The following is a 13,080-nucleotide window of genomic DNA, read 5'->3' on the forward strand; positions in this document are numbered from 1 at the left end:
GCCTTCCTTACTTTGCTAGGCAATCTTTCCATTTTTGAGTATCTATTCTTGTGATTTTTTTTTTCTTTTGTAAGAAACTCAAAGATATATCATCCCTAAGGATCAAAGGTAATTTTAAACTTCCCTAGATTTCCATAGTTATATTTCCTTTTTTTTTAACATCTTTTTTAGAATATAATTGCTTTACAATGGTGTGTTACTTTCTGCTTTATAACAAAGTGAATCAGTTATACATATACATTTGTTCCCATATCTCTTCCCTCTTGCGTCTCCCTCCCTCCCACCCTCCCTATCCCACCCCTCTAGGTGGTCACAGAGCACCGAGCTGATCTCCCTGTGCTATGCGGCTGCTTCCCACTAGGTATCTATTTTACATTTGGTAGTGTATATATGTCCATGCCACTCTCTCACTTAGTCACAGCTTACCCTTCCCCCTCCCCAAATCCTCAAGTCCATTCTCTAGTAGGTCTGTGTCTTTATTCCCGTCTTGCCCCTAGGTTCTTCATGACCTTTTTTTTTTTTTTCTTAGATTCCATACATATGTGTTAGCATACAGTATTTCTTTTTCTCTTTCTGACTTACTTCACTCTGTATGACAGACTCTAGGTCCATCCAGTTCACTACAAATAACTCAATTTCGTTTCTTTTTATGGCTGAGTCATATTCCATTGTATATATGTGCCACATCTTTTTTATCCATTCATCTGTCGATGGACACTTAGGTTGCTTCCATGTCCTGGCTATTGTAAATAGAGCTGCAATGAACATTTTGGTACATGACTCTTTTTGAATTATGGTTTTCTCAGGGTATATGCCCAGTAGTGGGATTTCTGGGTCGTATGGTAGTTCTATTTTTAGTTTTTTAAGGAACCTCTATACTGTTCTCCATAGTGGCTGTATCAATTTACATTCCCACCACCAGTGCAAGAGGGTTCCCTTTTCTCCATACCCTCTCCAGCATTTACTGTTTGTAGATTTTTTGATGATGGCCATTCTGACTGGTGTGAGGTGATATCTCATTGTAGTTTTGATTTGCATTTCTCTAACGATTAATGATGTTGAGCATTCTTTCATCCATAGTTATATTTCAAAATCAGCTACTACTTCAGAAGTCCCAAATTATAGCTTACTAAGGATCCTTTTGATAGAAATGCTATCTTGGGAATAACTTTCAGAATTTATTCAATTTCCTTATTAAAATCATATACCCCAAAATAAATATATTTACTTCCTTCTTTGCTCCTTTGATCAAATCAGATAAAAATAATTTTCAGTAATTTAATTTTGAATAAAATTTTAGATGGAAATTTGTACACTGTATGTTGTACAAAGGGCATCTGTCTAATTTTCCCCTCGATATTTGCCAAAAATTTTTTTTAATCTATTGTGCCTTTGTCAATGTTCACATTTTCTATACTCCTATCATGTTTAATGCATATTCTCCTTCAGTTTAATCAATGTAAAATATATTCTAGAAAGGTAGAGGCCATATCTGTTTTGATTCACAATGAGCTATCTTCAGCAAGGTACTGAACTCAGATCAACCCAATATTTTGATGACTTTGATGGTCAGAATACCTGTAAATCCTTACCTGAAAATGTTGAAATAACCTCAAATGTTGTTTCCAAAGTAGAAGCAACAGATGTTACTTTATCTGCAGCTAAAAGGTAGAAGTCTCCAGATTTGGAACACTTCACAAAAGCATACCTAAAATAAAATTTTAGGAGTAAATTACTAATAATGAAAAAAGAAAAACCACAGATAACATTTTAAATGTTTTACATCATTTTAGAAAAACTAACTTTAAGATCAAAAAAGTACTATTTTCGAGGGACTTCATTCCTTACATTTCTCTTTTCTTTTCCAAAAGGTAGAAATAAGGTCTTAAGTAGAATCCTCTAAAGCTTAATAAAATCTATATGAACTAAAGCTTAATAAAATCTATATGAACTAAAGCTTATAATCTTTAATCTATATGAGCTAAAGCTTAATAAAATCTACATGAACTAAATCTATATGAACTAAGTTATAATTCACTAATTTTAAAAGGATAATAAGGATTAAATAAGATCAAAATAATGCTAAAAATGGAATTGATCCTATTTGTGGATAAAACAAAAATTGCAATAATATACCTACTTTGATTCTGGCATATAACAAACAGCCTGATTGGCTGGAATTGTCCAAGGCTGGGTGGTCCAGACTAAGAAACTAACAGGAGATGAACCATCTGTGAAAATAAAATTTCAAATATGCTAGCAAATCAAATGTTATAATTCCATAACTTTAATAAACTCAAGCAACAGATAAATCTTACCTATAAGAGATGCCAACTTAGGAGAAGGTTTCAAGAGAGGGAATTTTACATATACTGAGCAACTGACATGCTCTGGATTATATTCAAGTTCTGCTTCAGCCAATGCAGTCCTAAGGTTTAAAAATATTAAACATAAATATTTGGAACCCTCACAAAATTCTCCCCTTTAGTACCAGAAAGACATAAATACCTTGATGAGGGAGACCAAAACACAGGTTTGTAAGATCGATAAATCAAGCCCTATAGAAGAAAAAGAAAAATGAAAGCTGGAATTCTGTAACACATATTTTAACATACTCAAAGAAAAAAAAAACTTTTATTACCTTATCATACATTTCGTAGAAAATTCTCAACTGTCTGGCTTCATATCTTCCATCAAATGTATAGTAGCAATTATTCCAATCTGCCATTATTCCCCAACGAATAAATGCCGATTTCTGTTTCTCAATTGCTGCTTTGGCGAATGATCTAGCTAAAAACAATAAAAGAAACAAAAAGCTTTTGAAAACAAATTAATTCAAATTCTTAAACATGGCTTAGCATGTATCTCTCTAAATGCAGGTATTGTACACAACATAGACTATAAAAATTTTTAATAGGAAAATTATCTGAAAGTTAAAGTGCTCAGAAGATACCTACAACAAATTCTAAAATTCACTAAAATTTCAAAAGTTAAAATTTTGTTACCATCTCCTCGATTATTGAGAGATCATAAAATGACCTTACTTTTAGAAAAAATAAACTGGAAAAGTTATTCTTCATATTTCTTAGTTTAAGAAAAGGTCAGAGAATAATTCTTATTTCATTATATATACACACACACAAAAGGAATCAGTATAACCAATAATACTCTTTCATAAGGAAGTATGAAATCTTCACAATCATATCCAATTATAAAATAGTTTAGGGACTTCCCTGGTGGCACAGTGGTTAAGAATCCGCCTGCCAATGCAGGGGACACGGGTTCGAGCCCTGGTCCGGGAAGATCCCACATGCCGTGGAGCAACTAAGCCTGTGCACCACAACTACTGAGCCTGCGCTCTAGAGCCCGCAAGACACAACTACTGAGCCCGAGAGCCACAACTACTGAAGCCCGTGTGCCTAGAGCCCGTGCCCTGTAACATGAGAAGCTGCCACAATAAGAAGCCCATGCACTACAACGAAGAGTAGCCCCCGCTCACCGCAACTAGAGAAAGCCCGCACACAGCAAGAAAGACCCAAAGCAGCCAAAAATAAATAAATAAAAAAACACTGAGGAGCCCTTTAAAAAAAAACAAAACAGTTTAATATATAAGAACAGAAGGGGGACTTCCCTGGTGGTGTAGTGGTTAAGAATCCGTCTGCCAATGCAGGGGACATGGGTTCGATCCCTGGTCCAGGAAGACCCCACATGCCGCAGAGCAACTAAGCCTGTGTGCCACAATCACTGAGCCTGCGCTCTAGAGCCCATGAGCCACAACTACTGAGCCCTGTGTCACAACTACTGAAGCCTGTGCACCTAGAGCCTGTGCTCCACAACAAGAGAAGCCACCGCAATGAGAAACCCGTGCACCACAACGAAGAGAAGGCCCCGCTTGCTGCAACTAGAGAAAGCCCGTGTGCAGCAACAAAGACCCAACACAGCTAAAAATATTAATTAATTAATTCTTTTAAAAAAAGAAAAAGGATAGAAGAGTCCTCCCTGACACATTCTATGGAAGGAAAGGATCAAAAAAAGAGATCTCTTAAAAAAATTTTTAATTTAATAATTACTTTTGGTTTAACACCTAAAATAGGTCAAGTCCTAGCCAAGAAAGTAAATAAAAACATTGACCAAAATCATAATTTCAACAAAATGTGAAGACTAAAGAACTGAAAAATGTACTTGGATGTGTTCACAAATCTTTCCTTCATTTCTGAACATAAGTTCTCATAAAAGTCAATTACACAAAATCTTAATTTTCTTTGACACAAAGTGGTTTCCAAGAGATCTCATTATAAGTGAAAAACAATAGCAAAAACCAAAAAACAACAGGTGTCTTTGATAAAGCCCTGACTTTTCCAAGGAAGCAGTGTTTACAAATACCATTTTAAAACAGAAATAGAGATTATTTACCTTTCTCTCTAATTTCCATAGCTGAAAGATTCTGAGCTTTTCCACCAAGTTCTGATAATACTTTTATTTCAATGGGTAACCCATGACAATCCCAGCCTGGCACAAAATGTATTTTGGAACCTCTCATCATATGGTATCGGTTGGCTATATCTTTCAAAATCTGCAAAGATAAAACGATAATCATCATTCACACGTAAAGCATGTGGCCTACAATTTATATTCTCTTAATATCATTTTAAAACACTAAGAAAACCTAATTTTAATAAGCTTTATATAGAATTACCTATTAAATCTACCAACTCCCTCAAGTTCTACATAAACACAAGAGTAACAAATACCTGATTTTTAAAACGCCATTAACTCCCCCAGAAGGAAACTGAATTATAAAAGATTCTAAAGTGAAAAACATTACATCCACATTTACTAATTTGTTTGTAAAGTTGGAGTATGCAAATATGCAAACCATACTACCTTTTTAAGAAATAATTTGAGGGCTTCCCTGGAGGCGCAGTAGTTAAGAATCCGCCTGCCAATGCAGGGCCATGTCCTGGTCTGGGAAGATCCCACATGCCGTGGAGCAGCTAAGCCGGTGCGCCACAACTACTGAAGCCCGTGTGCCCTACAGCCCGTGCTCCGCAGCAAGAGAAGCCACCGCAATGAGAAACCAGCGCACCACAACGTAGAGTAGCACCCACTCACCACAACTAGAGAAAGCCCGCGCGCAGCAACAAAGACCCAATGCAGCCAAAAATAAATAAATTAATAAATAAATTAATTAATTTTAAAAAAGAAATAATTTGAACTTTCTAAATATCAGAGTACAAATTACAAATTTGCTTTACTCTTATGAAAAAAATTATTAATGTGAATAATCCAATATTATGTATATTTAGTTAATAAATACTATAGAATCAACGCAGAATTTATAATGCACTCAGAGTATGAAATATCATGGTTAACTTTTTTTTTTTTTTTGTGGCCGCACCTCACGCAGCATGTGGAACTTCCCTGATCAGGGATCAAACCTGCACCCCCTGCAGTGGAAGCACAGCATCTTAACCACTGGACCACCAGGGAAGTCCATGGTTAACTTTGTTATTACTAAAACCCTAAATAAAACAATAGACCTCTTCACTTAGTATAGTTCTATAACTGTTTCTCAGCTCATTTTAGATAGTAGGGGGCAGCAGAGTCTTTTAAAAAATATATTACCACTAAAAAATGGGGGCTCAGGGACTTCCCTGATGGTCCAGTGGTTAGGACTTCACCGTCCATTGTAGGGCATGCAAGTTTGATCCCTGGTCTGGGAGCTAAGATCCCACATGCCTCGTGGCCAAAAAACCAAAACATAAAACAGAAGCAATATTGTAACAAATTCAATAAAGACTTTAAAATTGGTCCACATCAAAAAGAAAAATCTTAAAAAAATAAAAATAAAAAATGGGGGCTCAAAGACAAAGGACAGATTTGGCTCCAAGCTTAACTCCTTCTTCCCAAAACTGAATAGTGCAGTAGTCCAGAAAAATATTTCTTCCTTTCCATGTCTCTCAAAAGTAGAAAAGATAATACACATTCTTCCCACCCCTTCTTCTTTCACGTAAAAGTCTTTCAAACTTCTTACCAAAGGGCAGGGGGGCCTTGTGATCTGGGTGGTAGTCATACTGCATAAACACTCATCTACTGATATATACTTAAGACCTGTAAACTTTGTTATGTATATTACTTAAATCAATCAATATAAATAACATTCTTCCCACTTACCGCTATTCAAAGTTATTTTATTTATTTAATTATCTGTCCCTTCGTGAGAAAATATAAACTCTCTGAAACCAGAGACCCCATCTGTCTTCTTCATCCGTAAACACTAAGCATTTAGAATGGTATCTGGCACTATTCTAAAGTACTTATTGAATAAAGGAATGCATGCATATATGTTCTAGACTGTGATGTCTTATACAGTAGTCACTAGTCACCAGCAGCTAATCAGCATCAAAATTGGCTAGTCTAAATTGAGAGGTACTGTAAATATAAAATATATACCAGATTTCTAATGCTTAATACCCCCAAAAAGAATGTGAAATATCTCTAACAAAATTTACAATGGCTATATGTTAAAATGATGGCTCAGATATGTTGAGTTAAACATAATATTAAGATTAATTTCATCTATTTCTTTTGAAATATTTTTATGTGGCTACTAAAAAAATTTAACTTACCTATGTGGCTCACATTTGTAGCTTGCAACATTTCTACTTTACAGTGCTGCTATCCATCATGTTAACAGAGAGGCATCGTTTAAGCTACTTTTAATTATTTAACTAAAATTTTAATTTAATCATGAGCTAATAATTAACAATGTCCCTAATAAGGAAAGACAGAAGCCTTTATTAGAAGCCTCTAGTAAAAGAAACAGCAGGGATGCAAGAGGAGTATTTTCCTGATTGCTCAGTATCAAACATTACCCTCCTCCTCTCCAAATAAGTTCCTCCATACCTTTAAGAACCATTTGTCTCTTTTGGTCACGACAGTCCTCTCTGCCCTCATTTCTCCTTTTGTTTTTCATTTTCCTATCACAATACTCATGTATTCCTTTGTTTAACAGACAAATATTTGAATGCCTGCAATGTGCCAAGCACTGTTCTAGGAACCTAGAGTATGGCAGTAAACAGGAGAAACAAGGTCCTTCTTCAGATGGAGGAAGACAGAAGATAAACATACTCGCTCACTATGAAGTTAACAGCACGGTAAAGGGTTTGAAAGAGGCATGTGGGTGGTGGTGGTGGCACTGTTTTACAGGGACATCAGTAAACCTGAAGAGATGACATCTGAACAGAGATATGAAGGAAATGAGCAAGGGAGCCATCTGAACATCCGGGATGTATCCTAAGCAGAGAAAAACAAGCAAAACTATACACGGCACCGTCTGAGGAAGAACAAGAACTGTTCCTCCTCTAGTTCCAAAGTGCCCATGGTCTTGGACAGAGCCTCCAACTAGGCACATAAGAGACAGTTTTGTGGGGTGCCTCAGTTTTGCAGAGAATTACTCCTCAATCCTTAAGCCACGTGGGGCCTACTGCCCTCCATTCCAGCTCTAAGGGTGAACACATGATCCACTGCAGCCATCAACATATTTTGTCCCCAAGTCCAAAATGATTACTGCGGGGATAGACTTGTGACCCAAAACAGGCCAAGTAGATTCAAATTACAGGACTTGTGTAAGAACTGTTAGAAAAGAAAGGATGGAATGTAAGCCTGAAAATGTTGGGAAATGAGGGGTGGGGGTAAGGGTGAGGGGACAGACATCAAAAGGGGGAAAGGCTGCCCAAGAGTGAAAGAGAGAGAAACCAACCCCTAATATTACCTGAGTCCCTGGGTGCAGCCATGCAAGGAGCTAAAACTACCGTTAAAACGGAACCCCTACCTGAGTCCCTGGGTGCAGCCATGCAAGGAGCTAAAACTACCGTTAAAACGGTCAATAAATTCCCTGTTTTGCTTAATCCAGATAGAGTTGGCTTTTCTATTCCTAGGAACCAAAAGAATCTGGAACAGTAGAGTTTTGTTTTGGACTTTTATTATAACATACAGTCTCACTGAGTGTATTAAAAACAAGAGACTAGGCTACCTTTCTCAAATTAAAGTGTCTTCACTTAACATAGGCAGCAGAAAGTTCCAGAAGAAGAATGGAAAAGTCAGCCTTAAAAAATTTAAAATAGACGAAATGACTTAAAAGCAACAACTTTAAAGCAAAGATAATACCTATTAAAGCTTCTGTGTGGTAAATAACAATATATTAGACTAAAAACAAGACTAGTCCAGACACCTGTTTTGTCCTATTGATCTGAACCACAAGCAGATAATACTGCAGGATACTCCTATCTGATAGAGCAATTCAGTCCACAGTCTTCCTCTAAATTTTCTTGACTATTCAAACTCATTTACTTTCCAGATTTACTTTTTAGCCACTAAGAACATTTAAAATTTTTTTCTGTAAGTGACGCCCTTCCTTTGCCAGAGAGGTGTCAGTGAAAACTAGCTAAAACAGAAAGTTTTAAATAAGATGCCAAATCTCACAATACAGAAAATGCCAAGGTTTCAACAAAAATTCACTCATACCCCAAACCAGGAAGATCTGAAACTGAATAAAAAAGACAGTCACTAGATAACCAAGACTGAGACAAGAGAAATGTTAGAATAACCTGAAAAAGACTTTAAAGTAACCATGATAAAAATGCTTAAAAAAAAAAAAAAAAAAAAAGCTTAAATGACCAACTGTGAACACACTTGAAAAATATGAAAAAAGAGAAAGGCTCAGCAAAGAGTCAATAGATATCCAAGAAAAAGTAAATGGAAAATGTTTTTTCTTATATTTGATAGCTCAATTTTATTGAGCTATCAAATGCAAATTTTGAAAGAGAAAAGTGCAATAAGTGAAATAAAAAGTTCTGTAGATGGGCTCAACTACAGAATGGAGGGGAAAAAGGGAAGAACCACTAACCTTGAAGTCAGAACAATAAACAACCCAATCTAAAAAGAATAGAGAAAAAGGACAGAAAAAAAATATCACGGAGCTGTGGGACTATAACAAAAGATCTAACTTTGGTGCCACTGCTGCCCTGAAAGGAGACTTTTTCAGAGCGGAAAAAAGTACACAAAAAAATAATGGCTGAAAACTCCCCAAACTGCCATGAGACATAAACCTATAAATTCAAGAAGCTTAACAAAATCCAGAGGAAAAATCCAAAGAAATCCATGTCAAGACACATAATCGTTAAACTTTTGAAAATAAAAATGTCTTGAAAGCAGTTGGAGAAAAATGACATGTTGTTTATTAGGGGAAAATAATTTAAAAGACAGCAAAGTTTTCATTAAAAAACATGGAGGCCAGAAAGAAGTGGAACAATATTTTTCAAGTGCTAAGAAAAAACTGTCAATCCAGAATGCTATATACGCTGAAAGTATACTTCAAGAATGGAAAGAAATCAAGACACTATCAGATGCAGGAAAACTAAAAGGATATGTGACCAGCAGACCTACCCTAAGGAATGGCTAAAGAAAATTGTCTAAACAGAAAAAAAACAATAAAGCAGAGATGCTGAAACATCAAGAGGGAAGAAAAAGTATGGTAAACAAAAATATGGGTAAATATAATAAACTTTCCATTTCCTCAAGTCATCTAAATTATGTTTCACAGTTGAAAAGATAACTGTCAAACACTGTCTTATATGGACCAAAATACATGCAGAGGAAATATGTAAGCCAAGCTAAAAAGAAGGGAAGGAAAAAAGATATAAAGGGACAACATGCTTCTAAATAATCCATGGATCAGAGAACTCTCAAAGGAAATTTAAAAAATACGATGAAATGAATAAAAATGGAAATTCAACATGACAAAATTTGTGGGACACAAACTACAGGAGTGATGACACAAATTTACAGCAATAAAATACATACATTAGAAAAGAATAAAAGTCTGATCAATAATATAAAGTCTTACCTCAAGAACTAGAAAAAGAAAAACAAAGGAGCCCAATGCAGGCAGAAGCAAGGAAACAATAAAAAAAAAAAATTGATGAAATTAAGAACAGAAAAATAAAAGAAAAATCAATGCAACAGAATTTGACTTCAGGCATGACAGTGTAAAAAAACTACATGGATGGGCTTGCCAGGAAAAGTGGTGAAAATAATTTAAAACCCTAATCATTTAAAGCTTCTGTAGGGACTTCCCTGGTGGCGCAGTGGTTAAGAATCTGCCTGCCAATGCAGGGGACACAGGTTCGAGCCCTGGTCCGGGAAGATCCCACATGCCACGGAGCAACTAAGCCTGTGCGCCACAACAACTGAGCCTGCGCTCTACAGCCCGTGAGCCACAACTACTGAGCCCATGTACTGTAACTACTGAAGCCCACGCACCTGCAGCCCGTGCTCTGCAACAAGAAAAGCCACAGCAACGAGAAGCCCATGCACCCTAACGAAGAGCAGCCCCGCTCGCTGCAACCAAGACCCAACCCAGCCATAAATAAATAAATAAATGTATAATTAAAAATAAATAAATAAAGCTCCTGGAAATGGTCCTAAGGGCATAGAGCAAACAAAGAAATATCTAAACAAGAAAAATGCCATGAAAGTTTGGCAAGAAAAATGAGAACCGAGACCACTCCCTCCCTCCAGCCTGCCAGCTCTGTGAGGCCAGCTCCACTCCAGACCATGCAGCCAAGGGGACAGGGCTCCCTGGGGAGAGCAGGGGGTCAGCATTTATGATCCTGTTCCACCTACCTGTTGCTGAGGCTATAAGGTCGAGATTCTCTACTTCTAAGACCCCACTCATGGAACAGAAACTTTACCGTGTGTGAGAGTCTGCTGGGAATGCTGGAGCTCTAATCACCCTTGTTTGGGCTCATGAAATGGTGGTTCCACACCAGGAAAGGCAGTTCAAGAAGATCTCAGGCTACTGACCCTCCCCACGGGTGCTCAGCTCCAAAAGTCGGGGTGTCTCTCACACAGAGGTGTAGTTTCCCCCACTCCCAGTTCCAGAGCCCTGCCTGGCAGGTTCTGCCTGGGGGAAGGAGAAGCAGGCAGTAAAACAAATAGCTCTTACTCTCCTCCCAGCAACAGAGTAAGGAGAGGTTCAGGCCTAAGAGGGCTCTGAACAAGAGTAGAGGCTGTGATGAAAGGCAATTGGGAAAAGTTTCACAGATTCAAGATGACAGAGCTAAACTCTAGGCCAGCTCATTTGCAGGAGAGAAGACGGCTGGGAGGAGTCCTCCTGGGATCAGAACAAGAATCAAAGACTGACCTCAGGAACCAATACTTCAAAGGACCCCAAACTGGACTGAATTAGTCTACAAAACAGTTTATGCCCAAGGGCACTGTTGAAAACAACAGAGCCAAGAGCTGGAAAATTTCAGAACAAAACAGATGGGTGTTGGCAGAGAAACAGGATGGGAGCCCTGCCAAAACCACTATCCTCTCAGGGTGACTGAGCATACCCAAAGCTGCTCCTCCCCAGGAAGCAACATCAGAGGCTTAACACTAGAGAAAAATGGGACGGGGTGGGACCAGACCTCATGAAAATAATCCTGCCAGTCACCAAACATATAAACAAGCAAATTACAATGAAAAGCCAGGGCAGGAAGCAGGCGGTGGCAGAAAGACCAATATACAGACTTATTTCAATATATTACTAAAATGCCTGATTTCCAAGAACAAAAAAAATTAAAAGACATACAAAGAAACACAAATGCATGGCACATAAACTGAAAAATAAGCAGGCAACATCAACTACCTATGAGAGCAACCATATGTCAGGTTAACAGAAAAAGAATTCAAGACTGCCATTATAAACATGTGTAAAGGGGAATTCCCTGGCAGTTCAGTGGTTAGGACTTGGCACTTTCACTGCTGTGGGCCTGGCTTCGATCCCTGGTTGGGGAACTAAGATCCCACAAGCCACGTGGCGTGGCCAAAAAAAAAAAAAAAAATGTGTAATGAACTTAAAGGAAACCATGAATAAAGAGACAGGGAGAAATGATAATGATAATAATGTTGTATCAATAGAAAATACCAATAAAGAGACAGAAATTGTTATTTTTGTTAAAAAGACCAAAAGGGGAATTCCAGAGTTGAAAATAATAGCTGAAACACAAAATTCCCTAGAGGGGCTCAACAGTATATGTGAACTGGCAGAAGAAATAGCTAGTGGATGTGAATTATAGAGCAATAGAGATTATATAAAACAAAGAAAAAACAGAAAAAAGAACAGAAAAAGAAGATCAGCGCCTCACAGAAATGTGGAACATGAATATTCAGTATACCAACATAATGGAAGGAATGGGAGTTTCAGAGGAAAGGAAAGGAGCTTAAAAATATACAAAAAAAAGGGGACCTTCAAGATGGCAGAGGAGTAAGATGTGGAGATCACCTCCCTCCCCACAAATACATCAAAAATACATCTACATGTGGAACAACTCCTACAGAACACCTACTGAACGCTGGCAGAAGACCTCAGACCTCCCAAAAGGCAAGAAACTCCCCACGTAACTGGGTAGGGCAAAAGAAAAAAGAAAAAACAGAGACAAAAGAATAGGGACAGGACCTGCACCTCGGGGAGGGAGCTGTGAAGGAGGAAAAGATTCCACACCCTAGGAAGCCCCTTCACTGGTGGAGACTGCGGGTGGCGGAGGGGGGGAGCTTCGGAGCCACGGAGGAGAGCGCAGCCACAGGGGTGCGGAGGGCAAAGCGGAGAGATTCCCACACAGAGGATCAGTGCCGACCAGCATTCACCAGCCCGAGAGGCTTGTCTGCTCACCCGCCGGGATGGGTGCGGGCTGGGAGCTGAGGCTCGGGCTTCGGAGGTCAGACCCCAGGGAGAGGACTGGGGTTGGCTGCATGAACACAGCCTGAAGGGGGCTAGTGCACCACGGCTAGCCAGGAGGGAGCCCAGGAAAAACTCTGGACCTGCCTGAGGCAAGAGACCATTGTTTCGGGGTGCGCGAGGAGAGGGGATTCACAGCACAGCCTAAACGAGCTCCAGAGAAGGGCGCGAGCTGCGACTATCAGCGCGGACCCCAGAGATGGGCATGAGATGCTAAGGCTGCTGCTGCTGCCACCAAGAAGCCCGTGTGCGAGCACAGGTCACTCTCCACACCTCTCCCCCAGAAGCCTGTGCAG

At 38.6% G+C, this 13,080-nt stretch overlaps 1 protein-coding gene across 2 annotated transcripts in view; it reads right to left on the reverse strand.

Moving 5' to 3' along the window:
- The window catches only part of IARS2 (isoleucyl-tRNA synthetase 2, mitochondrial), a 78,074-nt gene that overhangs the window by 36,408 nt on the left and 28,586 nt on the right, over nt 1-13,080 (reverse strand). For both annotated transcript variants that reach the window (XM_068541802.1, XM_068541803.1), the window contains exons 3-8: nt 4,414-4,573; nt 2,642-2,790; nt 2,509-2,558; nt 2,319-2,428; nt 2,141-2,231; nt 1,593-1,708 (exon numbers count right to left, since the gene is read on the reverse strand). In XM_068541802.1, coding sequence (XP_068397903.1) covers nt 1,593-1,708; nt 2,141-2,231; nt 2,319-2,428; nt 2,509-2,558; nt 2,642-2,790; nt 4,414-4,573 — 676 coding nt within the window. The remainder of the gene's footprint in view (nt 1-1,592; nt 1,709-2,140; nt 2,232-2,318; nt 2,429-2,508; nt 2,559-2,641; nt 2,791-4,413; nt 4,574-13,080) is intronic.

This window comes from Eschrichtius robustus, chromosome 3, assembly GCF_028021215.1.
Source record: "Eschrichtius robustus isolate mEscRob2 chromosome 3, mEscRob2.pri, whole genome shotgun sequence".
In the NCBI taxonomy this organism is placed as follows: Eukaryota; Metazoa; Chordata; class Mammalia; order Artiodactyla; family Eschrichtiidae; genus Eschrichtius; species Eschrichtius robustus.